The 27,396-nt window shown below is 42.5% G+C and overlaps 1 protein-coding gene across 1 annotated transcript in view; it reads right to left on the reverse strand.

Annotated features, from left to right (window-relative positions):
• Nucleotides 1–731: 731 nt before the first annotated feature.
• LOC142417957 (myosin heavy chain, skeletal muscle, adult-like) overlaps nt 732–27,396 on the reverse strand; it is a 34,637-nt gene continuing 7,972 nt past the window's right edge. The window contains exons 14-39 of the mRNA XM_075519171.1: nt 26,768–27,077; nt 25,232–25,305; nt 24,594–24,681; nt 22,325–22,442; nt 20,743–20,866; nt 19,742–19,878; nt 18,169–18,424; nt 16,040–16,282; nt 14,223–14,399; nt 13,427–13,572; nt 13,250–13,340; nt 12,080–12,469; nt 11,861–11,987; nt 11,324–11,442; nt 10,414–10,610; nt 9,727–9,910; nt 8,662–8,827; nt 7,745–7,869; nt 5,399–5,707; nt 5,109–5,312; nt 4,899–5,024; nt 3,571–3,741; nt 1,876–1,980; nt 1,701–1,796; nt 1,114–1,248; nt 732–746 (exon numbers count right to left, since the gene is read on the reverse strand). Of these exons, the coding sequence (XP_075375286.1) occupies nt 732–746; nt 1,114–1,248; nt 1,701–1,796; nt 1,876–1,980; nt 3,571–3,741; nt 4,899–5,024; nt 5,109–5,312; nt 5,399–5,707; nt 7,745–7,869; nt 8,662–8,827; nt 9,727–9,910; nt 10,414–10,610; nt 11,324–11,442; nt 11,861–11,987; nt 12,080–12,469; nt 13,250–13,340; nt 13,427–13,572; nt 14,223–14,399; nt 16,040–16,282; nt 18,169–18,424; nt 19,742–19,878; nt 20,743–20,866; nt 22,325–22,442; nt 24,594–24,681; nt 25,232–25,305; nt 26,768–27,077 (4,233 nt within the window). The remainder of the gene's footprint in view (nt 747–1,113; nt 1,249–1,700; nt 1,797–1,875; nt 1,981–3,570; nt 3,742–4,898; nt 5,025–5,108; nt 5,313–5,398; nt 5,708–7,744; nt 7,870–8,661; nt 8,828–9,726; nt 9,911–10,413; nt 10,611–11,323; nt 11,443–11,860; nt 11,988–12,079; nt 12,470–13,249; nt 13,341–13,426; nt 13,573–14,222; nt 14,400–16,039; nt 16,283–18,168; nt 18,425–19,741; nt 19,879–20,742; nt 20,867–22,324; nt 22,443–24,593; nt 24,682–25,231; nt 25,306–26,767; nt 27,078–27,396) is intronic.

Consider the following 27,396-nt stretch of genomic DNA (forward strand, 5'->3'; position numbering starts at 1 on the left):
CCCCCGCACACAGGCACTGCATGGACCAGATGTCCTCCTTTTCCCTCCCTTCCACAAACACAACACATCCCACAGCACGCACACACCCACACCCCCAGTGTAGGGTGCTGATCCCCACCCATTCCTTCCACTCGTGGCCCACAGCACACACACACCCACACCCCCAGTGTAGGGTGCTGATCCCCACCCATTCCTTCCACTCGTGGCTGATCCCCATGCACGTGCGCTGTCTGGAGGAGACGCTATCCCCGTCCCCACAGAGTTATGCCATGGACTGCAAAGGTGGAAAAACAGAGCAGTTCAAGTCACAGATACTGTACAGCCTTAGGGAGAGATCTTTTCTGTATTTTTCCTATTTAACTGTTAGCTTCTCTCAAGCATGAAAGTTGAAACTGTGGAGAACAACTGAGGGGTGTGTTCCCATTGCCTGGGAACCCTTTTCCCTTCATAGGACATAACCTGGACTTTGGGAACCGCTGCCGTACCTGCTACATCCCTTCACAGACACTCACTGTCAATCTCATAACGAATCGATAGTCCTTACAGTCACCAGAGTGTCACCCAAGTTTATTTTTATTTCTCACAGCTTCTACTTAGGGTTGGCTAAATATGACCAGGTCAAAGATCAATTCCATGCACACCTAGTTACTTGAAGCAAGTAATGAATATCTCTGTTGGATGCACAGAAGTCTATATTGTAAGGGAGCCTGCCGCAGCTCTGGTCAGGGACCTCATTCCTCTGATTTCTAAATATAAAAAAAGGAAGATAATGTAGAGGTTATTGGAGCAATTGAATTATTTGTGTGGTTGCTTCAGGTCTGTGGCAGTTGCAAATATTCTGCCATATTACTGGCAAAGAACCAGTATCTCCCAATTCTGCTGAAAGACCTGGATTCTTAGAGTCGCTCATATCTGGTCTGTCTCTTGGGAGGCACCAAAAGGACTTTCAAAACCCACTGGTTTTGAATAAGTGCTAATTTCTGGCCTTCCTTTATGAGGACACTCCAGTGCAAGAGTGGGAGGAATACAGCTGTGGCTGCCAGGTGTTTGGGCAGAGATCTTTGTAGCGCTTGCTGCACAGGAACGGTCCTTCTCTGCAGCCCTCCAACTCACCTGTCCTCCAATATCACGACTTTTGGCTCGCCACTTGTTAACCTGACATTCAGCAATATCAGCTCGTTCTTCAGCCTCTTCCAGCTCGTGCTGCGTCTTGCGGCATCGTGAGAGATTAGCGTTTGCCTGTTCTTCCTGAAAGTCATGCAGTGCCATCGGTGACACGGACACAAACTGATATTGCCCTGTTACCGTTAACCAAACACCCTATGGCTGCATCACAGTAACATCACCTATTGGTTAGCCTCACAGCTACATCCCTGCATTGCCAGCACTCCGTGCATGTCTATCTATTACTGTTAACAACATGAGCACTCAGCTGGGGACAGAACAATTAGTCCTGCTCAGTTCCAGCTGGCAAAATTGGCTAGTGTGGCTCCAAAAGTGCAACAACTCCAGGATCATTGCAGCTGTGCCTGCTTTGTTGTGAGCCATAAGTCTTTATGAGGTAAGGATTATTCAAAGGCTGTGGCCACAGCTACCCTATCGAACTGAGTATTCAATTATTTTAATGAACTTGGGAGCCCAGACCTTTGGGAAATCTCCACCCAGAGCCCACAAAGATTTTAAAAGAGTCCTGCACTCACAGCTTCCTCAGCCTGTTTCTTGTACGCTTTCACTTTTAACTGCAGCTTGTCCACCAGGTCCTGGAGCCGGAGAATATTTTTCGTATCCTCTTCAGACTGCGGGAAGTGAAAATCAAGTCAGCCTCGGAAGATGGACTGAGGGGATGCAAGTAAGAGGGCAGAGGATTTGAAATACCTGGTAAGTGAGCTCCTTCAGCCTTCGTTCATACTTGCGAGCACCTTTCAGTGACTCTATTCCTCGTTTCTGCTCAGCGTCAAGCTCGTTTTCTAACTCATTAATCTGAAACACAGTATCATGGTGAAGACAGCAAGCTGCCAAGAATGGCTGCTGATCCTGCTGTAGGATCCTGGGAACCAGGGTCCTGTGGACTAAGGCTGCAGAGAAAGTGGCAGTGCAGGGCAGCTTCCTGCAGCTGCTTCTTGGGGCTAGAACATCTAAAAACTGCTCACCATGCTCTGTTAGCAGTGACATAGTGTGTGAATCCGTAGTGATTTATAGAAGGAACTTAGCTGTGCATACCTGGGGCATTTATAATCAAAATTAGGCTTAAATCTGTCAGAGAAGAGGAAATTGAAACAGGGAAGGGGGGTTCTGTCAATGTTCACCAGGTAAATGGGGAAAATCTGTTTCATTTGTAATCTTTGAGTCCAGCTCATCCTCATGAATAGTCCTTAACAACCTCCCATACCTCCGTGCCTCTTCTGCAGTGTATATAAGTAAAACCTGGGCACCAATGTTTTTAGTTCTGTGGATATTTCCTTTCAAAGCCAAGAGCACCTAATTCCCAGTCAGTTGTGCTGTATTTTGGAACAGGAACAGTTGAAGAGCACAATAAGTGGGTCAGGCAAATGGTCCCTCTAGCCCAATGCTCTGCCTCTGGGAGTGGCAGCAGCATCTACTATTTAGGGACAGCATGGAAACCTGGCCGCTATCTACTCCCCTCATGCTTGTCCAGCTTCCACAGTCATTAGATTAGAGGTGTAAGGTGGCATATCTGTGCCTGTTCCCTTAAGTATGTCTATAAACCTGCTGATTTCTAATCCCTTTTTGAACCTTGTACCAGCTGCCTCTACAGCCTCCCATGGCAGCAGGTTCTAGAATTTCACTGCCCACGCTGTAAAGTACTTCCTTTTATTTCTTTTAAACTGATCTCCAGGTGAAGATGTCCTGATCTGCATCATGTGTCCTTACTTCTCATATTGTGCATTTTGATGAATAACCATTCAGAATACATCTTGGTCACTGCTGTCATGATTCTGTAAACTATGATCACATCCCCCTCAGCCATCTCCTCTCCAAACGGAAGAGTCCTAGCCTTGTTTGTCTGTCCTCATAAGGCTCCACCCACTCAACTGCCATTCCCTGGAGACTTCTCTAACTGTCAGGTCCTTCTTGAGTTGCAGAGACCAGAACTGCACATGGTACATTTACTAGAGTGGCAAGTGATGCTCTCTGTCTTGTTCTCAGTGCCTTTCCTAATGAAGCACCCAATTTTTTTCTCTTTTGGGTTTTTGCTTCTACTGCACATTGAACAGTTTCTGAGGCCTGTCATGGATGAGACTGAAATCTCTTGCCTGAGCTGTAATTGCCAGTCCCAAGTTCATCCCCAAGTATGTTTTAAATTATTTTTCCCCTAGATAAGTTACCATATATGTCTACCCTGATGTTCATCTGCCACCATTTTTACCCACTCAGTTTTTATGAGGTCATTCCCAAGTTCCTCACCCACAGTTTGATTACTCAGTGTAACTCTCATCAAACTTGCTGGAGATACCTGGGGTTGTCCCTGTTGTAACCTTCCCAAGAGGTTCCAGCAACCAAGGGCCCACTCAGGAACTTGACCTTAGCCTACCCTAGTCTTCACCCTACCCTCGCCTCTAGTTTCTGGAGTTGCTTCCTTCCACCCTTCAGTGCCAGCTGCTCGGCTTCATCCAGACGGAGCTGCAGGTCCTTCACCGTCTGTTCCAGATTCCTCTTCATCCTCTCCAGGTGGGCGCTGGTGTCCTGCTCCTTCTTCAGCTCTTCTGCCATCATGGCTGCCTGGTTGTAGTGCACAGATATGTTACAAATATACCTCCTCGTCCCTGGCAGTTCTGCGCTCTCCCTGGGAGCAACGCCCAGCTTCACATTGGTGTATGGCTGTCCACATTCTCAGTCAGTGGCCATGGCTGTGCTAAGGGTCTGTCATATGAAGAGGGTCACTGTTTCTCAGTATCTGTATTTCTAAAATTACTCTGCCTTAGAGAACGGGCAGGGTTGATGACAAGAAAAAAATAATTCAGGCATGCAAATGACTCAGTACCAAAGTTTCATTTTTTAAAAGTCAGTGGAAGTTAGGGGCATCTTGAAGTATCACCAGATAGCACTCTGCATCTCTGGGGTCCCAAATGATTTTGAATATCTGGCCATGTGGTGCCTAAATTTGCTGAAGAGTCAGACTCCTAAGCAGTTTTTGCCAATGAAATGACCCGGAGTATCTCGAACTACAATGAAAAGCTTGTGTCTGCTGAGATCTTCAGAACCCGGGATGGATAGGTGTCACCAATGTGACAGGGCAGAGAGGAACCTGCAGCACTGCCGCTGGCGAGCAATCAGAACTAGACACAGCACTTCAGGCCCAGGTGCACCATGACTTGAGGCAATAGTGTAACCATTTTCTATTTCATTTTCATATACCTTTCCTAGATAGTCCTAAGATTTGTTTCTTCTGATGCTGTGGAACTGTAGCCTTGTTTAAATGAAACATATCTATTCTCTCTTTTTATTTCTTACATGTCTAGCATTTGTATAGAAGCATGTATGATTTTAATCTTAATTTCTGCTTTTCTGTGCTGTGTCTAAACCGGACTTGGTTCAGACTTTTCCTATTACAATTTTGCCACCACCTGTTCTATCCTGTCTATTACATTTATCCTGGAAGCAAAAGTGAATGTGGGTATGGGGAAGGGCAGACAGGATGCCTCTTCAATACAGACTGCTAGCAGAACATGAGTAGAGGACCTAGACTGAAGGGGTCTTCTGGGGCAAGCAGTAGGGCAGAGGCTGTGTGAGGCCCGTGTGGGAAAGATTGTGTGTCACCGATATTTTCTGTTCCTGTGTTGAAGAATTGGTTCTCCTCCACCCGATTGCTGCCTTTCTAAAGTGTAAAAATGACTGCGGTAGTATAAAATGGAAGAGAGGCAAGCAAGAGAACTCACATCTGTGATCGCTTTCTTTGCTTTCTCCTCTGCATTTCTGGCTTCCTGAATGCTGTCTTCGACCTCATTCTGTAAATGAGTAATGTCCACTTCCAGTCTCTTCTTGGTGTTCAGAAGGCTTGTGTTCTGTTGGGACAGTCCGAAGACAGGTCATTCCCACCCCATTTCATGCCACTCCCACATGCCTGTTGTAAAGGAGATCCCAAATACCTGTGAGTGGAGAAGCTGCACTCGCTCACTGGCATCCTTCAGCTCCTGCTCAGAAACTTTCCGGGCTCGCTCTGTCTGCTCCATAGCAGCTCGCATCTCCTCTATTTCTGTTGTCATCAGATTGTTCCTACGCTCTACCATAGCAAGCTGCTCCTTCAGGTCATCATTCTCCCTCAAAGCATCATCCAAATGGAGCTGGGAATCCTTTGAAGGTGAAAGCACCATGAGACTCAGAGGCAAGCAGAGTGAGTGGCAAAGACCTGTAGGACAGTAGCCCTTGTGGTCCCTACCTTAAGTTGCCCTTGCACGGCTTTGAGGTGCTTCTGTGTCTCTGCTACCTGACAGTTGGCATGGCTCAGCTGTATTTCCATGTCATTCAGATCTCCCTCCATCTTCTTTTTCAGCCTCAAAGCATCATTTCTGCTTCTGATCTCAGCATCCAGTGTGGTCTGCATAGACTCTAATACCCTCTGGTGATTCCTCTTCAGCTGTTGAATTTCCTCATCTTTCTCTGCACTCCTTCTGTCAACATCTGACTTCACCTGGTTCAACTCCAGCTGAACACGTAAGATTTTTCCCTCTTCGTGTTCTAAAGAGCCCTGGCAGAGTTAAAATAGTATAATTTGTCTCTCTAGTGTCCATTACTGGGAAATGCCCATGCAGAATTTTGACACTTTGCAGTCAGTAACACAGATATATTTGCTTTACTGTGGACCTTTAGAAAAGTCCTAGCACTAAAAAAGCTGACTGCTATTCCCATACACAAAAGTCATTATATCTCAGCTGAATATTAATCAGTAATTTAGGAATAAGACTCCTTAGGAAAATGCCTCCAATACCACATGGTCTGGGCACTGAGGGCTATGTTGACACTGCAGAGGTAACAAAACATGTGAAAACATAAAATAGGACAGCCAAGCCTCATGCTCAGAAGAAGCTTGCCTTTTCTTGCATCTCCATGCTGAATTCTGCTTAGGGGCTCTGCACTTAGTCCCACCCCAGTGACTGTGTGGGCATGTTCCCCTTCCATACAGCCTTTTCCCTCTGATACTCGTACCATCTAACTTCAGATGTCTAGGAGTTAAAAGCCTGGGGCTGGGTTTTTACAACCAGTGGACAGAAATAAGCACATCCAGAGAATGAAACAGTTGATGTAGCCTTCGCATCCCTTTTAAGAACAGACCCTCCGGAGATGCTTATTTCTCCTTTTTGATTCTAGAATGAGCCTATGGTGACTAATTCAGGATTAGACTGATGACATTTAGATGCATAAATTAGAGCAGATGGATTTGCATGGCCACTATAACTCTTGCTCCTACTGCCTGCCCATCTAGTGAGATCTAAAGATTAGAGATGTCTCAGTTGTTTTTTACTTCTTTTTCTGCCTGAGGGGAGTTACAGAGAAAGTAAGGTGAGGCTCTTCTTGGTGGTGGACAGCAAAAAGGCAAAAGACAGCAGTCAGAAGTTGATACAAGGGAAATCCTGACTGCATATAAGGATAAAAATGTTTTCCCATGAGAATGATGTCACACTGGAAAAGGTTGTCCAGCAATACTATGGATTTCATAGTAATATTAGTATTACTATGTATATAGTATAATAGTGTAATTTTCAACCTTGGAAATTATAAAGACCAATTAGAAAAGGCTTTGAGCAACCTAATGTAACTTTGAAGTTAGCCCTACTTTGAGCAGGATGTTGGACTAAAGACCTCCAGAGATCCTTTCCAACCTAAGTTAATTCTATGTCTCTGTGTTTGGGCTATGCCCTAGGTATCCCATGGGCAGCTCCATGAAATGCTCTCAAAGACATTTTGTGCAGAATCAGATATCATCATACCGAAGTAATAAAAGCTTTTCCAAGAGACAGTCAGGGCAGATAGGGAACAAAAGGCAGAAAGAACCCAGACAAGAGGGAACTGAAGGAGCTGCAATCTGGTATGGATTGGGAAAAAAGTAAGATTTAAAGTTATGAAGAGCTGAGGGATAGCCAAAGACAGTAAGGAAGACTGAGAAATCATGAAATTGTGGGACCTGGTATGCAGCCTGTATCAGCAAAGCATGTCAGTGTACCGGTGGCACCTCCAAGATTCAGCTGATCTCCAGCAACCTCTCCATGTTCATCAGAATGCACGTCCTGTGAACTGACTCCTCTTTGAATGTCTTACTGACTCCCATTCATTTCTGAAGAAATATAATTTCTTCCATTCTGAAGAAATATAATCTTAATTTTCTTCAACATTCAGCTTTCTTTGAACAGGAGGTGACACTGAGAAGACTTTTAAGTATGGATTAGACCTGCTCTGAAAACATCCCTGATTAATTTGACTAGAAAACAAAAAATGTTAGAGTTTTGAAATACAAATGACCTTTCTTCAGCCTTTCACAGGAGCAAATTCAAACAGGTGGTGCAAAACGAGCTCAATTTTAGTCTGGGACTCAGTTTTTCTGTGCATGATAGCACAGCAAGGAATGACACATTGGTACGGGAGAGGAAGCAGTCCCTATGCTATTTGGTCTGCTTGCGCTCTGATACTGCACCTTTGTGACAGTATCAGGATGAACAGGAATGTATAATCTCAAAATTTTCTCCATTCATGATCTTGAAAAACAAGCCCCCTTATTGAGGACACTTGCCTCTGCTTCTTCTAATGCTGCTTGAAGGTCACACTTTTCTTGCTCAATTTGCTTCTTTGCTTTCTCCAGTCCATGATTAGCTTTTCCAGATTCAGCAATCTCTTCAGTCAGATCAGAAATTTCCTCTGCAACACAGAAAACACACACTCAACTCGTCTTAGATAATGTTGTCAATGGCACCTGCAATTGCTGTTTGGCAATGGGAGTGACGGAACAGATAATGATGCAATGTGATGCAGCAGTGAGGAGAAATAATAGGTCTTGTCTTGTGTGCAATCTTTATTTCTGATTACCTGCTATTTCCAGTTCAGTGTGCAATTTGAAAATGAGAGGGACCGACTGGAGTGAGCTCAGAGAATAATGTCAACTTCCTCTGGATAGTGAAATTACATCTCCAGAGAGAGTCCTGTTTGATTGCTCTCTTTATCCTCAGATACTCCCCAGGGATCATTCAGCTCACAAAAAGGAACTGAGCTGTGTTTCCTTTATACAGTTAGTTTGCTTATTAAATGCCAATTTGTTGTGCCACAGCTGCATGGTCCTCCAATAATCAGGAGACAGACAACAGCCCTCCAGATTTTTTCTAATGGCAGTGACTGAAGTAATCTGAAAAAAAAAGAGTATCTGGTTTCATCATAATTTCTGTCCATTCAGTTAATTTGTTGCCTATCCATGAATGGGATTATGGTGGTGTGAAGGAGGAGGAATACCATGAGGAAGTAGGATGCTGTAATGAGCTGTAGGCATGCGCTTACAGGTGACTTTGTGATAAGCTGAACAGGAAAGAAAGTCACCTAACCTGAGCTTTGTGGGATAAAGAACAAAACCTTGGGAAGAGGCAGAGCTCTGGTAGCCCAGAAACATGGAAGCATCTTAGGACTCATGGTGGATCCCAGCTGATAGAGATCTGAACTTACGCTGGAGGTTCTTGTTCTCCCGCCTGACAGTCTCAGCCTGGTCAAGCATTTCTTCATAGGCATTCTTCATCCGGAAGATCTCAATGCTAAAAGAACGAGACTCCTTCTGGGCAGCTTCCAGCTCAGCCTGACTCTCCTGGTACTTCTGCTTCCATTCAGCCAGGACCTGGAGTGACAGAAGCATAAGAATGACCCATTCTGCAACACTCCTGTCTCTGCACATTTACAGGACAAGAGGCATGGCCTGTCTTACAGTCTTTTGCTTTGGACTGTTTTCTGCCTGTGACAATCAATTCACTGTGATACATACTCTGGCTGTTTTGGTGGAAGCTACTTAAATTATCCTCTTCAGCCAGCAGTAGTGCATACCCCAAGCTCTCAGGCAGGAGTTTGGTTTGACACCAGCCTGGACACAATGTGGTTTGTCTGAATGAGGCTGTGTGAGCCCTTTTCTTGTTGCAGGAGCCAGTGGTCTTGCACTCAGCCCACCAAGAAAGAAAGGTCATGTTCTACCGATTGTTTCCTGAGTTTGATACCACGGCCCTGCAGGGCATCTTTTTTAGCACATTCACCTACTTCACTCACACAAGGCTGGGCCAAGGCACAGGGCTGTGCGACATCATTTGGTCAAACAGTGTTGATTCTTTTAGATGTTATTAAAGGCAGTGAAGGCTGGAACTGTGTAAAGGAGTCTGAGGCTCTGCCTAACCCAAATACAAGGCTGGCAGACTAGCACCAGGCAAAAGTCAGGGCTTGCATGTGAATACTTGCTCCGTCTGCTTGATCAAAGACTAGATATGGATCCTCCCAATCTCCCTTGCGAAGACGTCATGCTTTTTAGAACTATCAGAAAGCTACTTTATTGTTTGCTGTGGTCATCTGGGGTTACTCACACTGTGGCATTATCATTACTATATGTCCCCTTATGTGCTCCTTACCATAGCTTTGCTTTGGATTAAATCTAATTTATCTTACTGTGAGTGCAGAACTTTCATAATTTCAGAATTTGGCCTGGCCTATCAAATGACTAACAATGTTCAGATCTGGCAGGCTCTTAGAATGAACCTTGTCAAAATTCTTCTGCTTTTTATCAAATGCTGCACAGGCTGCATTTGACCTCTCCACGTCAATCATGAGGTCATCCACTTCCCCCTGCAGCCTCTGCTTTGTCTTCTCCAGTGAAGCACACTTTGAGTTGACAGCCTCAATCTGCTCCTCTGAGTCCTGCAGGCGCTGAGCAAGCTTCTTTCTGCAGGATGAGACAATCGGCGCTGAGAGAAGGAAAATTCTGACATTCTCAGAAAATGGACAGGAAGGGAGTTTGGCATGGGAGACATGGGCAGAGAAAGCAACATAGAAAGCTATGATGGTGTGAACAGAGAGCATCGATAGGAGCGTGGGATGACACAGCACGCTGGAGTGGTGCATAGGTTGGGAGAATATTTACCCAAGGGGTAGACTATACCAATGTGGAGAGGAACCAGAAACACACTTTCAATATTGGCAGCGTAAAGAATGTGATTTTTCAACTACTATGATTAACTCCATAGTTGATGCACTGGAATTCTCCTTTCTGTAGACACTCCTTCTCCTCCTTTAAACCTCTACTCACTCCCCTTTTCACTCCTAACACATTACAAAGCACACTGCTCTGCATATTCCCACTACAAGCATATCCTGGTTTCCTCCAGTTCCTTCTCACATTTATACTTAAATATCCTTCTACTTGCTCCAGACCATCCCTCCACGTACTTGGCCTCCTCCAGCTCCTCCGTGCGCTGAATAGCGTCCGTCTCGTATTTGGTTCTCCACTGGGCCACTTCGCTGTTGGCCTTGGACAGGGCACGCTGCAGCTCCCCCTTGGCTTCCTGCTCCTCCTCATATTGTTCCCGGAGCAAGTCACAGTCATGGCGAGCAGACTGCAAGGCGTGGGCCAGGGCGTTCTTGGCCTTGGTAGTTAAAATTATACAAATTGTCAAAACATTAACAATTTGTGACTGGATTTTTTTACTGTATTTTGATAAAAACTCCACATCTCACTGCCCATGTGCAACAGTTGCTAGAGTAACAAAAGGAGCAAAGTGAGTAACATTAGGGATTCTGTGTTTCAGACTTGATGCTGTTAAACAAGATCAGGCGCTTGTCCATCTTGTCAGGGATGCTGCCTTTCAAACACATCTGCACCAAGTGCTTCAGGCAAAGACACAACAAATCCAGCAACAGACAAGGTGGGAATTATCTCTCAAGAAGTTTCCCTCTAAGCTTTTCAGGTAGAGTTTGGTGTTTATCTGAAGGTGGAAGAAACTTTAAACTGTTTTGTTATATCTAAACCTGGGTACACCTGCGCTCCTGCTCTCTTTCCTTTTTTTGGCTGCTGCTGTTTTCTTTGCCTCAGGGATTTCCTGTAGCAGTCAGGTATGCACACAGAGCTATTTTCATTCACTTCTCTCATGTTTTTGAACTTCAGAAAGCATTATGAGAAGGACTGAAACTGCCTTCCTTATTTCATTTCTAATGTCTCTTCTCTGTGTTATACTCCAAGGCAAAGTTCAAAAGTTTCACTGTTCTGATGTCTCCACCTTTCTCTGAGGAGAAATCTCAGTTATTGTTTTAGCTCATTGATTTATTTTACAATTTGTTGGTCCAAATTAAAACAAGTCACCTTATTTTCTTCCTCTAGTTGCCTCTTCAGCTCTTCAGTCTGCTGAGTGAAAGCATGTTTGCCTCGAGTCAGCTGAGAAATCAAGGACTCCTTCTCCTCTAGTTGCCGAGTAAGTTCACCTAGCAAGAAAACATTTATTTTTTTAGGCAGAGGTATGAGACATATAAAACATACGAATGAGAAGAGCTAGCCATATGGAAAGTGATTACAAGATATAACGTGGTAAAATAAAGGGAGAGTAGCAATTTCATTGCCACCAGTAGGAAAAAGCTATCAAAGAGAAATGTTGGAAAGGGTATAAGGAAAGGGTATAAACTGACCACAAACTCACACATTCTTTTTGATTGACAGAGCTTCTTTTGGTTTGGTTTTACGTTTCCTTGGGTGGAGTTTCTATGACTGCCACCAGGAGGAAATTCTACAGTCTGAGTTTAGTTCAGATCACCCAGTGATGAATATATTACAAAATACACAGGTATTCAGACAGCATATTTAAGTACTTGGCACAGGACTATTACATTTCATCTAGGGACACACCATTCTCAGTCTGTAGACGAGTTTTCTGCGTGTTCAGATCATTAATTAGTCGCATATGTTCATCATCTTTGGTTCTGACTTCACTGAACTGGTCTTCAAGAGCTCGGCACATCTTTTCCAGATTGCTCTGTTAAGAGATAGAAAGCATATCCTTCAGCTCATCTAATTGTTTAGAAGAACAATGGTAGTGATGAGAAATGTTTCTTCCTGTGCAGCAACCTTGGCTTTGGAGACAGACTCCATGTTACTGGCCAAGTCGTCAATCTCCATCTTCAGCTCACTCTTCTCCTTCTCCAGCTTCTGCTTCACTCGTTGCAGGTTGTCGATCTGCTCCCCAAGCTCGGCTGTGCTGTCTGCGTGCTTCTTCCGCAGGGCGGCAGCCGTGGCTTCGTGCTGCAGTGTGGCCTCTTCGAGGTCACGACGCATCTTCTGGAATTCTGCCTCACGCTTCTTGTTCATCTCAATCTGAGCTGCGGTAGCCCCTCCTGCTTCTTCCAGGCGCTCGCTGATCTCCTCTAGCTCCCTGGAGAGGTCAACTCGCTGCTTTTCAATCTTTGCACGGATTGCACGTTCAGCCTCAATTTCTTCCTCCAATTCCTCTATTCGAGCCTGAGAAAGTTAATTGGCTAAATGAGGACTTCTGAATAGACAGATCTGAAATTATCATTAAGGAATAAAGAGAAAACATTCATATCCATTTATATCAGCATAGGGAGTGAAGCACCACTAGAAATGTGACTGACTTTTGTCCTAGGACATGCAATATTCAGTTTTGGAACAACAGTTAATGTAAAATGTGATATTTCATTTTATGTTACAGCTGAGAATGGATTATGAAGGATCTAGTATTGCACTTTTCTGAAGAAATAGGGGATGTGTCACTGGAAAATGTAAAAGAATACAAGTTTCTTAGAAATTTCCCAAAGGTCAGGCCAAAACAAAGCAGTGTCCTCTCTCCATCAGCAAACGAGATGGAATGAACCTTGACATGAGCAACCATGGGATAATAGCACTGAAGAGAACTGTCTTTGTGGCTCTGCATTTAGAAGGTGATCTCTGTCCTGATCATGACAGATTATGTCACATTCTATCATTGTCTTAGAAAAGTAATTCTCAGTGGCTTCACTACTGCTATAACTCAGTATCTGATCCATTTTCAAAGCTTGCCACAAGCTTCAGTTAATAAATTTCTTACATAGTTACATATGATTAGAGGCCAGAGCTTCTGTAAAAGTGCCCTGAGATGGGAACAGCACCCAGAGTCCATGTTAATTGTTTTATTCATGTGTAGGAAAATATTTTTTGTAGAACAGTCTAAGAATAAATATCAATTAATTCTAAGGAACTTGTGCTCATCTACTAAAAATATCAATAACTCTTAGATGTTACCTGAAGTTCCTTAATTTTCTTTTGCAGCTGAGAACTTTGAGCCTGCTCATCTTCAATTTTACTTTGCAACTGGCTAATTTCAAAATCCTTTCTGTTAAAGAACAAGAATGCAAATTCAAGACGGTTAAGATATAGTCTGAATTTTAGAATTCAGAGCATAAAAAGTCAGTGCAATACTTTTTTAGCCTGTCATCCATCTGCTGCTTATCATTTTCCAGATCTATGATGGAATCCTGAGACACTTTCAGATCTCCCTCCAGTTTTCTCTTTGCTCTCTCAAGGTCCATTCGCAGTTTCTTCTCTTGTTCCAGAGATCCTTCAAGCTAAAACACATAAAACCTACTTTGAAACACATAAATTATACTTTGAAAGTAACTATTAATCTAACTAGAGTTGGAAATGGATGAACAGAGAAAACAATCAGATCCGGTATATACTTTTCATCTCCACCTGTGCTACACTCTTGCTGCAAGATCAGAGCTGCCATTGTGATTTGGTTTCAGGTATTAAGCTGTCCACAGCTTGGCTGTGCACAGTTGAAATGCAAGTTTTTGAAACATACAGAAATTAAAATTTTCCACTGGCTGCGGTTCCTAGCATCTAGACTGCTAAATATTGACAAATTCCCAGTGTTCATAACTTCCTGGAGTATATCCACACTGCACAGTAAGAGACCACAAATAACTCTGCAGCAAACTTCAAACTGCCACAGATATACTGCTCCAGCTAATTGGTTAAAACGGGGCACAAAAGTCTACAATGCTGAAATACCCAGTGATGAACATAGTTTAAATAGGCAGGGAAAGATGTACTGGATGCCACAATACCCTGTCAACTGGCAATGATTTATTAGCTGAAATTATTAGAGCTGGCTTGGCTGCTTTAGGTGTTGCTTATACTCCCAACTACAGATTTCCAGTCTCTTCTAATCCATCAGAGCATCCACCTACACAACCCAAAAACTTTTTCTTACATCATCTACTTGCTGCTCCAGTTTGGTCTTGGTTTTGGTGAGCGTGCTGACTTTGTCTTCCTCAACTTGCAAGTCATCCAGTGTCTGCTGGTGGGCTTCCTGGAGGGCCTTTTTCTCCTTAGTGAGTTTAGAAATATTTTCATCCAGAGCTGCCATCTCTTCAGTAAGATTCTTAACCTGTTAGACAGCCAGCATCCATACTATGAGGGGGTGCCTTGAGAAATGACAGACTGAGAACACAGTGAGTGCACCCTTGCAAAATCTTGCATGGATGTAGTCAAAATGCTCTCCATAGAAGGAGAGATCGTTCATAATGAGGGTAGCAACAAGTGTCATGCCTGAGGGTCACACCTCTCTGGTCCTGTAATGGTAGGAATTCTTGCTTTAGTTGTTTTTGAGTACCAGCCCTACCCAACGGAATTCTATAGCAGAACATGTGCTAGATCTTCACTTGCCTCTGCAAGCTTTTCCCACTGGGATTTACAAAAGGCCTCTGAGTTGCTCTTGCTCAAAAAATGTATTTCCTGCGTGTGATATATTTGCTAGGCAAACAGCTGTAAATTCTCCGCAAGTGAGGTTCTTTAAAAAGATATTATCAAGTGGCAAGCATAGCCAAAGACATGTTAAGTTTTCCATAAAAGTGAAAGGAACATGATAACATGACAAAGAACTTTATGCCCTTGGAACAGGTGATCACAAATTTAGGGCAGGAGCTTCTAACTAGGCTGCTGGGCATACCGGCTCTATTAGCTTCCTCTTGGAAACTTATTCCTTGTACTTCAGTGGAGCGTTGCACACCAGCAACCTTATCTCAAACACATCAGGCACTGTGCATTAGCCTGCCTGACCCTTTTTTCCCATTTGTCTCATTCGGATGGGAAAGCTTGACAGTAGGGATAAGAAAAGTCCACTCTGCTAAGTGCTTTAGCTATATGGCCCCGATATCTGATAAGACACTCCCTCATCCTAATACCCAGCTAGATTTCCTCTAAGCATTAGTATAGAAACATCCAACGTATCTGTAATTGCAAACTTAAGATCCAGTATTGTTCTCAGTGATGGCAGTGAAGGGAACCTCAGGGCTGTAATTACATCTCTGCTAGTATTGTTTCCACCACAGGACTGAACACTGTCACCATAGAAGAGGGCTTTTGAATTCTAACATATATATCTCAATTCTGTCTCTTCGCATTGATTGTTGAGATGTACGGGAAGAGACCTGTGCTTTTACTGGGAGATAAATGAGTTAACGACCACCTGATATAGACTCTCCTTGCTACACTGACAGTGTGAACCTTAGAAATCAGGAAAAACTCTCATCGTATCGTCAAGTCAATGGAAGGAAAGGATGTCCATCCTAGCTGAGACCTGGGCTTCTTAAAAATAAGAGAATTATAAGAAAACATTTGACATCTGCAAAATCAGTTCTCCTCAATGCATGTGAGAAAGGACCAGCATAGCCGTTCTGTGCTGAGCTACTCACAAGCATACTAGTCCTCCATTATCCACAGGAGACACAAATGTACTGGTTCCTTATGACTGCAAATAGCCAAATATGGAAATTCTCTATCGAGCACCATAGCAACCTCTTAACTCTTTTTGAACTGTCACAGAAAATATATTTTTCCTAAGAGGAAGTTATAATTTTAACAAAAATTTTTCTGTCACAGGTGCTTAAGTGGCAATACCTCTCTCGATGCCTTGGGCACATATCACTTCCATTCAGAGCACTTAGGAATGACTGCAACTTTCCACAAAACTGAAAACTGTCTGGAAAAACTGTCTGGGGAAGAATAATTCCCTGATTCCTCTGTCACCTTATTCTCTGTTGCATGCTTCTCCTTTTCCACTTTGGCCAGAGTCAGTTCAAGATCATCAATATCTTTCTTCAGCTCAGAGCACTCATCTTCAAGTTTCCTCTTCTTCGCTGTCAGTTCAGCATTCGTCTCCTCTTCATCCTCCACTCTTTCACTTAGTTCTTTAATTTTAGCTTCCAGCTGGATTTTACTTTTGATGAGTCCTTCACATCTCTCTTCAGCATCAGCTAGATTTTCACTCTCCTGTCAGAACATATTGAAGGCATGTTATATTTATCATAAAAATGACAAAAGGCAACATATGTTGTTCAAGCGCCATCTCCAGGAAACTGATTACACAAGTCAGGGCAGAATTTCCTATGCAAATCACAGTAACGCACACGATTTGATCATGAAGAAATTGTCCTGCTCAGTCATGGCTAGGAAAGTGGACCATAATCCCACGATAGAGACACTTCCTGTCAGCTGGTCAGATGGTTTGACTACAATACCATGCAATACACTCACAGGGTTCAGCCATAACAAGGATCCTACAAGAAATCAGTGAGATAAGTAGGTGGGTAGCAAACTGGATTTCATGGAAGCATGATCTTACATGCAGATTTGTAAAACATATAGCATTTCAAAGTAATCTTTCATAGAGTGTTGGATGATTCTATCTTTAATAAGCTCCTTCAACTCTAATGACACAGATCAGACTGTCTCTCCTCAAACTTCTCCCACTTTATTCACATGAAGCTAACCTTGCTCTTGTCATTCTCTAACCTCTCTCTCAGCCAAGACAGGGTCAAGCTTGACCTAAATTGTAGCCTGCAACTTTTACTGTAACTAACATTTTAAGACACATGATTAACAGATAAAATTTTGTCTAAATTAATGCTACTATGATGTATTCTAGGCAGAATACCAGAAAAGATATCTGTTGCTTCCCAGAAGAGTTATGGCTGAAAGCCATCACTGCAGTAACAGAAGACGGTATGTTTAATTCTCTCTCAGATTCTGACTGAAACCCATAGCGCACTGAAAATCATGGCTAGTGAGTGTACATCTTCTGAGGACAAACTTGGAGAAGATGGTGCTTGAGGAATCTTTCAAGCAGGGTTGAAAGAAATTCCCCCAGGAAAATGGGACTTAGAGAGAAGACAGGAAGGGCTCTTCCAGTACTGAAACAGTGAGAAACTGGGAGTCGAGAAAGAGTCAGACAACACACTTGAGGGCAATGATCATACCTTAGGAGTTCTTTTATATCCTAAATTCTGAAATCTGAGTGCTTTGAAAGGCCTCCTAACCTGGAAGTTAGTTAACCTAGTTAAACCTGAGCTTCTTGGGTTTTTTGGCTTACCATCCATGAAGGGGTTAAAGTGAAGCCCCAAATGCTTGTAAACTAGGTAAGTTCTGGAGAACAGAGCATTAAGCACTAAGAAGGGTACAAAGAAACTCAGAAAAGTGGGTGAGGTTAAGCTGAAGTTCTGAAGAAGGATTCAGGTAATGAATCTGATCTTCAGCATGCACAGTTACAGCCTCGGTGCTTGAAACAATACAGGACTCCTGTCAAAACCCAAGTCGTTTGAAAGCACATGGAAACAAGTGACAGGTCCACTTGCATCAGACTGCCCTTGGCCACGTAGAATCTTATTACCTTTTAAAACCTGACAGTATTCCTGTCTTGTGCAATTTCAGTCTCTGCTCAGCAGTATTCCAGAGAAAAGCATCCGTCTGTCTTCCATGGTTTCAGTCCTGCCTCTGACAGAAAAGCACCCCTGCCCTGGCTCCATATTATAATGGTCAGCAGGTGTGGAAACAGCCTGTATTTCATCCAGAATCAGATACCATTGTTAGGAGCACATTGTATATACTGCGGAACATCTGATTCTTCCACTGGCCATTGCTTAATAGTGAAGTGGGTTTACATGGGAGCCCAGTCAGAATTTCCTGTATTCCTACTGGTGGTAATGTTTTATATGTGCTTTGTACTCACTTTGCTTAGGTGTAAATGACAAGACCAGATACAAAGCAGTGGAGAGTCTGGCCCCGTTACCTGTCTGTTTATGAAGGACAACAGAAAAGAGAAGGGAAAGAGCAGCAGAATAAGAGGAAGTGGGGCGAATCTGAAAATGGTGGTTACTCACAGATTGAACCTGAAGCTGCAAGTCATTCTTCTCTTGCAACAGGGTCACCATTTTCTCCTCCAGCTCTTTCCTTTTTGCCTCAGACTTTGCAAGCTCTTCCTTGGTTTTCTCAAACTCCTCCTTCATGTTGGCCATCTCCTTCTCAGATTCTGCACTCTTCAGTAAGGGCTTCATCTTGAAGTACAGCTTCATCCAGGGCCAGTGCTTGACGTTCATGAATGCTCTCACATTGTATTGGATGATATAAATGGATTCTCTGAAAACACATGAAAACACAGTTTATGAGGCTGGTGAGACTTGGGTTGGAAACAGACTCTGATTATTGGCCATACAGGATCAGCATTTTCCTCAAGGAACTTCTGCATGACGCTTTTTTCCTCACCTCTCTTGCTTTTATTAAAGAGTCATTTCTAGGCCCTTGATTGCAGAATGGCTGGTTCACTAGCATGAACAATAACCATGTCTGGATAGAAGAGGGAGAAATACTCCAAAACAGACAAACTTCTCTGGCATGTTGCCTGGGAATCTCTGAGACTTTCCTCAGTCTCAAAGAAAGTGCAAGTGCTCAGGTGAATACCAGAGTGAAAACTGACATCTTTGAAGTACTGCTGCTGAGATTACAAATCTGGGACTTACTGTCAATTGTGGAAACAGCAGCTTGATGCTTTTTGGGTCACTCAAAATAGCAAATACCGTATTAGAAATTATTAAGACAGAAACTGAAAACAAAAATGAAATCTTTTTATGGTATTGAATGCAAAAGGATGTTGTTGATGCCCGTAGTTCAAGGGGAGATTAGGCAATTCCTTGCAGAGAAATCCAGTAAGAGTTATTGAATTCTCAGAAACTATCCCTGGTTCAGGAAGCCCCTGAGCTAAGTATATACTACAGAGTATTACAAATAAAAGCAGCTGGTTGGCAGAGCATCCTATATATTTATGCAATCCTTGCTCCCCCCAAAGCTTTCACTTGTCAACAACATTTGAGAAAGTTTGTTTGGCTCACCCAGTGCTGCTACTCCTACACTCTAAATTTTGCATGATTCATCCCATCTCAAAGGGAAAGAGCTGAAATGGGAAGGGTATCTGGGATGGTTGAAAGTATGGAGTACCCTCTGTACAAGCTAGAATTGTTCATCTTAGATGATGGAGCCGTGAAAGAAAATTAAAGAGAAGGAGAGCAGAGAGTGTTTATATGCCATTCCTTACAAAACCAATGTGATTCAATGAAATGATCAGACAACATGTTCAAAACAGACAAACCTTAGCACTTGTTCAGTTGGCTATCTCCATCACAGGGTTCTTTAAAGGTTGAAAATGGTAAGTGCATTCCTGGAGAAAAGGTTCAATGTTAAATACTAAATATCATGGTCCAGCTGCATGGTCCAATTGCTAAATAGCCACTGCCAGAATTTGGGAGGCTGTAACAAGGAAACTATTAGTTTGTGCTTGCTCTGTTTCCCCTAGTCTTTCTAAGGGTCTTTCCAGAGGACTGTTTTTTGCCTGAGACAGTATACTGAATTGCTGGACTTTTGGTCTGACACAGTATGATTATTAGCATTTTCTTATATTACCTTCTTTCCTTCATCTTTTTAAATTCAGTTCTCATGAGGTACCCTCTGCACATAGCTTGTGTATGAGTGATGAGACTCACAAGCTTCTCATCTCTCATCTCTTCTAGGAGTCCCAGGAGACCTGCCTTGAAGAACACCTAGAACATAAAAGAGGGTCAAATAGTTTGAGGCTTGGGCAGATACACAACCATCGGCAGCTGATGCACAGTAGTACAAGGCAGTTTTGGAAAAATGCCTGCAGAGTAAAGGTTTAACAGCTAGAGAAATTTTGTGTCAGTATTCATATCTTCAGTGTTCCTGTGATTCATGGCAAGCCACTCTATGTATGATCTAATCACATTATTACAGTGTTATTTGATGCCTGCTCCAGCATAGGTTATGGAAGATCTAGCTCATTAGTAGTTATTAAAAGAAAGAGTTAACTTTCAACTTAGTACTATATCCTACTCTGTCTCTTTGCTGTACTCTACCCTTCTATGTCAGGCTCAAGATTTGCTCTGTAAACTGACTTAGAAATGGCTTGAGAAGCATACATGATGATGTCTGTTCAGTAGTGTAGGTGATTGATTGGGTTTTTGTCCAGAGATAGTACTGCCTTGGTTGTGCCGATCAGAGAATCAGTGTCCCACCTAATGCTGCTTTGGATATGGAAGACAAGACTTGTGTGTGTGCCTAAATCCCCTGAAAAGTCTGACTGTCCAAACTTGTCTGAGCCTGTCTAACATGCACTGATATAAATGAGTTCAACTGGCAGGAGAAAGGGGCAGCACTAGTTCTAGTTGCAGCCACGCTGGGTCCTTCTGGTAGTGTGGTGTTCCTAGGGCTGAGAGTGCTACCCCTCACACGTACTCCGAGAACCAGGCAAGTTTTCTGTACTCCTTCTTGCTAGTGGTGTACTTTGTTTCTAATCATCGTGAAGGCTGATTTCATATGCAAGAAATACTTTGAACAAACAAAATTTTTTGTCGTTAATTATACCCACTCTTCCACAAGGACTTTACCTTGGTGTGGCCAAATCTGTATTGGTTGTGGTCAACATCAATGGAGGAAAGAAGCTTTTCTGAAGCCTTTTTGCTGTCAATGAATTGGCCTTCTGGAATGGCTGAGGCATTAAGAATCTTGTACCTGTGGTAAGACAGGTTGCAAGGACTGGTTGCAAACAGGATGAGGAAAATAGAATCCATCGTATATCATAAATATATGGAAGCTGAGCTATCTGAAAGCAGCTGAATATGCCATCTGAAACCTAGACAGTCTTGGCTGAACAGAACGTGATGACAAGGGGACATGTCTACTCTTCAAAGGAATCTCTTGGCTGTGTAACAACAGAGTATGTTGTTACATAAAAAATTAATGTGCATACTTAAGAGTGTTTGCAGGTCCAGGAATTAGGAAGAACATAGTGAGAACATGTCAACCTCTTCTCATCTTGTTTCATTGATCAGAGGAACACTACTCAAATTAAAGTTGAAAATGAATTAAAACTACTAACAAAAATCAGCTATATTCCAAAGGGACTACAGACCTTGCACAGCTCACAGTCTCTACAAGTTGTACCACTGAATCCTTGAGTTTGGACTAAAAATGGCATGGTATTATTCTGTAAATGCTAACAGCAGTCTTAGCATTTTGCAAGATAACTTAATGATTAAGGTAATCCTGTGTCATGGACAGGACCACCTAATCCTTCTAAAGGGGTTTCTTCAGATACATCAATGAGGATGTGTGTCTGTACACTGGAGCACTTATTCTCAAGTCTACCTTGAAAGAGAATATGTAAAATCAAGACAGTGATAATGGTGCAGTGAATTTATTTTCTATTTTAGGCTTCCATTGTAGTTCCTCCTGAAATTCAGCACATTTCCTTTGAACTATAAAGCATGTTGTGGTTCTGGACCATGGCCAGATGGATAGATTCCTTCACCTGTCACATCAAATTATGATTTGACAATTGAGACCAGCTAATGCCTTACTGAACATCCGGTTGCAGGGCATTTTCAGAGAGGTCTTGGGTCCTTTTCACACCAGTTCAGCATGGAAGATGCTACTGTTACATTTAATTATAACAGCAGCGTGTTCTGATTCAGCACTTTATAGCAACTGAACTCACATGAACCAGTTTAATTGTCTCCATTTTAAAGATGAGGAAAACAAGGCACAGGATGCAGGGCAGTGACAGAGCACTGGCAAAGCCTTGGATTTTTGAATGCTTAGTCAGTGCACTGTAGGGAGGCTGGGCTGACGTGTATTGGTTTTGTATCTGTACTCTGGGAGACTTACAAAGAGCAGTCTATAACACCACTTCATTCATTACACTACAAGCATTTTGCATCTCTTTGAATCATCGGGCATTGGCTACAGTTTAGAAATGACGCTGGTTCTGATGAATTAAGACATCTCTGGTCTGATCAAAGAGGGAAAGACTGGAGTGACCTAAGACAGTATTAATGACTTGGTTCCTTCAAATGCCACTAATCTAGTCTGATTGAGAGGGTGTCTCTCCATGATGTCGCCAGACTTGTCACCTGAGTTGCTGGTTTACTGAGGCCTTATTGTAACAGGCAGTAATAACTGAAGACCTACCGTTGCTTAAAGTCCGCATAAAGGATTCTGCTTGGAAACCCCTTCCTGCAAATTCGGATGCCTTCTAGAACCCCATTGCACCGCAGCTGATGCATCACCAAGTAATGGTCCATTTCACCTTAAACAAAATAATACATCCATCATGACTCTCCTTTTCCTCCAAAGAATCTCTGTATGTATTAGCATTCCAGATTGACCTCCTTTTTTTTGATAAAATTCACCAGTTCTTGATTAAAGATGCAGGAAGTGAAGACAGAACATGCCTTCAATTCATACAAGTTGCAAAGAACTGCTTCAGAGAGCTGAGCTTTACTAAGAATGCTAGGGCTGGCAGTGCTTGTGAATCGCCAATGGCCAAAAGGCATAAGGCCACATTATTCAAAAATGGCAGGAGAGTGCTTTAGGAGACCAGCTGAAAAATCTTCAACAGGACCAGCATCCTTATTGGATGTAGGTAGAGGTGGCACAATGTAGAGCGTAGTACCATCTAGACAATCAGCTCTTCACGTTGTGTAAGATTTTACCTAGGATCTGCCATACAAGTATTGGCTATACTCAAACTTGATTAGATTTGACAGCTAGATAGATTCCAACACAGGAGTGGATAAGCAGGTTGCTTAAAGCTCTCAGTCGGCCTGTAGAGGACAATTGATTAAAATTGGAAGAATTATTTTTCTCGTCCTAAAATATCTGTTGGATATAATAATCAACTGTATTTCTAAGTCTTATTCCCAAGTATTACAAAAAAGGTACAACTGGCAGAATAAAACCCTCTTGGAATCACTTTGTCATGCAGAAATTTCCATCAGCTGCTAGAGACATTAATTAGTACAGAATGGTCCATACCCTTAAATTTATCTTTTCAGTGTAATCAATAAAGATGTACCCAAAGGAACTGTTAGAAAAGTCAAGCATAAGCAGCCTAAAACCAGCTAAAAATCAGATGTCCAGTTTCTCTTCCTTCACTTCACCATCCTTAATTTTGCTCACACAGTACTACTTTTCTTTTTCTTAAAAGGCAAAAGTCAAGATTCCCTCTGAGTCACCTCTGCCAAAACAACCAACTGAACATTAAAATGACAGTCATATCTGGCAAAATCATTCATTCAAATATGCTTTTCTATTTTAGTAGGTTTCCTTAATTCACCCCTTATACCTCCTTGACTGTCAAGACCCCAGTGGGATTCCTCTTTCTTCACCTTAGGCTATGAAGTGTGGACATTTCCATTTGCGTTTCATTTATAGTCAGTGGAGTGAAACAGTTTCTTCTAGGATGTGATTCATCTCATCCTTAGATAGATGTATAAAAGGGGCCAGATGAGTCATACCTCAAAATGCCAGCTTCTCTCCACTGAATATAAAAGGAGTTTAGATGAATAGCTGAAATGTGAATGTCATACATATTTGTGTTGCCTAAATCCTGCTTGTTGTCTTCAGGGTTACATAGAGAGACATAAACAAGAAGGTAAGAAACGTTCTGAAATTGGTCTTTTGTTTCCTGAGCAGATTAAACAGATTCTAACCTCCCGTTTCCTGGTACTCCTGTTGCATCCATTACATTCTACCAGTATCTACCTTATCATTCTACGAGTACCAGACCTCATAATGATTAGACTCCTAAAACTCACACAGGCAAGTCTCTCCCCAAGTACTTTAATTTAATGAAATTAAATTGAAAATGAAAATGAACATGAAAATACTCTCAAACTTGACTGTTCTCGGATACTAAAGTCTTTGTGAGAGTTTAATATTTAATTAAATACAGGAAAAAAAGTAACTTTATATCAAAATGCTTTCCAAGTGCTAGCAGCACCCAGCAGCTTGTACATGGGATGCTACAAATGATATATGATTTCTTTGACAGTCCTCCAGCTCAGTGAATCAGATCCTAACACTGAATATTTAGAAACTGGTGAACCCAACAGTTCTGAATGACACAGTGGTCCTTAAAACTAGGCATTTGTTAGGGATCTGCTATGCTGTTACCCACAACAGACAATTTCATCAGCTGTAATCAATCCCATCTTTATAATCTTCAGCTCTGTACACGCATTAAGAAAAGATGGGTAAGTGCTGTGGCCCGTATAATGCTCAAAATTTTACAGTCATGGTAAACAATACAAGAAGGTTTACTTGGGCACTGTTCCACAGGCCAACCCCCACAACAACTTCACATGCAAAGGGAGCTGTTCTGGAAGAAGTTGGTGTGGAAGCTAAGCAGGCCAATTCCCATCAGTCCCATGTCTTCAAATTATAATAACGGACTTACCGGGTGTCTTGGTCTCATTAGGAATCAGGCAACGCACAAAGTGAGGATGGGTACTTCTCAGGTTAGTCATCAACTTGTTTAGATTTTCCTGTGACAGAACAAAACATGGATTTGAGCTTTGAGCTACAAAGCTTTTGCATTCTTATTCAAATGTCAAGGAGTTATAGAATCACAGAATGGTTTGGCTTGGAAGGGGCCTTTGAAGATCACTGAGTCCAACACCCCTGCCATGGGCAAGGACATTTTTCACTAGATCAGGTTGCTCCAAGCCCCATCCAACCTGACCTTGAACACTTCCAGTGATGGGGCATCCATAACTTCTCTGGGCAACTTGTTCCACTGTCTCAGCACCCTCATTGTAAAAATTTTTTTCCTTATGTCCAATCTAAACCTACCCTGTTTCAGTTTAAAACCGTTGCCCCTTGTCCTGTCACTACAGGCCCTGGTAAAAAGTCTTGCTCTGTCTTTCTGATAAGCCCCCTTTATATATTGAAAGGTCACAATAAGGTGTCTGTGGAACCTTCTCTTCCTCAGGCTGAACAACCCCAACTCTCTCAGCATTTCTTCGTAGGAGAGGTGTTCCAGTCCTCAGATCATTTTTGTGGAAGCATGGCTCATTTAAAAGGAAATTCACATACCCTGAACACAGCAGACACCGTCTGGAAAGAGCCTCCCTTCTTCTTAGCACCTTTCTTGCCACCACCGCTATCACCTTGGAAGAAGTAGATAGGAGGTGAATGGTTAGAGTAAGCAGTATGTTTTGTAGGCCTCACCTTCCTTTCTTTGGTCATGGGCCAATAAAATAATTAATTTTTAATTTTAAGTACTGACCCATTGCTGCATGAGAGTTTTAGTGAACTGCTGCCAGCTGGTTGTTGATCAGTGTATGGTATATTTGGTCTCAGATGCATGATTTACATTGCATCATAATGTATATTTCTTTGGTGGTATGGAACACTATGGCCTGACATAAGTTTCATAACAGTGTACTCTGTGCTACTAGTCACATTGCTTTTACTTATAGATATACCCTCATTTTTTTATTTTTTTTTTAATTAGGTGAAAGGCCACAAGAATGTGGCTCAGCAGTGGACATTCATTTATTAGTGCAGTGAAGTCATCTTTAGAAAAATCTCCTAATCCAATGTTCCAGGTGAAGAATAGGGATCTATTCTGAGTTATGGCAGCCCCAAGGCAGGAATCAAATTATAGTCTCAGGAATACAAGTCCAAGCAGCTCAGTGCCTTTTCATATTCGTTGCACTGTTAAAGGCAATTAAATCGAGACTAAATGGAGTCTTTATGCTCTGAACTTGAACCCTTATCCAAAATTTTATCCCCACAACCTTTTCTTGCCTTCCTTACATTGATGATACCTGCAAGGACCATAGCTGAGTCATGCCCAGTATTTCCTAGGAGCTTGCTCAGACACATTGTTATGTCAGCCAAACTGAACAGCAGGAAAGTCCCCATGCAGTACTCCCTTGAGCCTCAAACCCTGCTGTCCATATGCCTGATAGCTGAGTTGACTACTACCGTGTACTGCATCTTCTTTTTGCCCAGCATCCAGGCTGCCAGAATATTGGTTGTTTTTGTAGAAATCTGTGTGGCCATTTTTGGTAAGGCAGACCTATTGACTGTCCAACTTGATGGTCTTCAGCCACAAAAAAGGGCAAGAGATTGGACCGCTCTCTGATGCCCTTAGAGGACTTCTAAATTATATTCTCTGTCTCTCTCATTTTCCCTTGCAACACCAGGACTGCTCAGCTGGATATGAAATAGTTCCATGGTCTCCTTTTAGTTCTTTCAGTTCACCTCAAGAAACAAAACTCTGTCTCTGAAGACTATAAAGTGCTTGCACGTTGCACGTATATTTGGCACCTGTCTAGGGGATGAGTAAGCATGCACATGATTCACAACACAGTAAGTCAGGAAACATACACCTCCTGTCACTTTGTTTTGGACTTGCTGAGTTTTACTTCTCTGCACCACATGAATGTGGTGTTTTCAGCAGTTCTGCACGTTGGTATCCTTGTTTTGGCATATTTGGGTGCACACAAGAACAAGGTCACATTAGGGGATGATAGAGAGTCTAGAGTAGACCACAGAGAGGAGAAGCAGAAGTAGACTTTAATTGATTCTTGCCTTATCAATCATCACTGAAAAAGCACTTACTTGTTTCTGCACCAGCATAGTTAGAGAAAAGGAAAGACAGCAGCTTCAAGGATGATTTCTGGTACAGCCCCACAACAGTTTCATTCAAGGGATCTTTGTTCTTGTCAAGCCAGCCAGAGATGTTGTAGTCCACTGTGCCAGCATAGTGCACCAGGGAGAAGTGGGCCTCAGCCTTGCCTTTGACAGGCTTGGGCTTCTGGAAGTTGTTGGACTTGCCCAGATGTTGGTCATAGAGCTTGTTCTTGAAAGAGGTGTCAGTTGCCTTGGGGAACATGCACTCCTCTTCCAGGATGGAGAATATACCCATAGGCTGGGAGAAATATCAATACATGAAGAAAGTAAGTAGTAGGGAGAGGAAAAGTAAATAAAATGTCACGGTGCATATGATTTATGGCTTGTTTCAGTGACTGTAATTTGTACTGCACAAGTTCTTGATACATCACTAGTTAATATAGTAATCAGGCAAACTATAATTAGTCTGTGTTGCTCAACCTACTACCCATGAACATGGCAACTCGACAATACTGTTTACATGCATCTTTGAATGAAAGGCTATATATACATATATATACATATTATAATCAATTGTCTCAATCATCTTTACCCTACATCGTTAGGAAGCAGGTTTC

The sequence above is a fragment of the Mycteria americana genome, chromosome 16, assembly GCF_035582795.1.
Source record: "Mycteria americana isolate JAX WOST 10 ecotype Jacksonville Zoo and Gardens chromosome 16, USCA_MyAme_1.0, whole genome shotgun sequence".
NCBI classification, from domain to species: Eukaryota; Metazoa; Chordata; class Aves; order Ciconiiformes; family Ciconiidae; genus Mycteria; species Mycteria americana.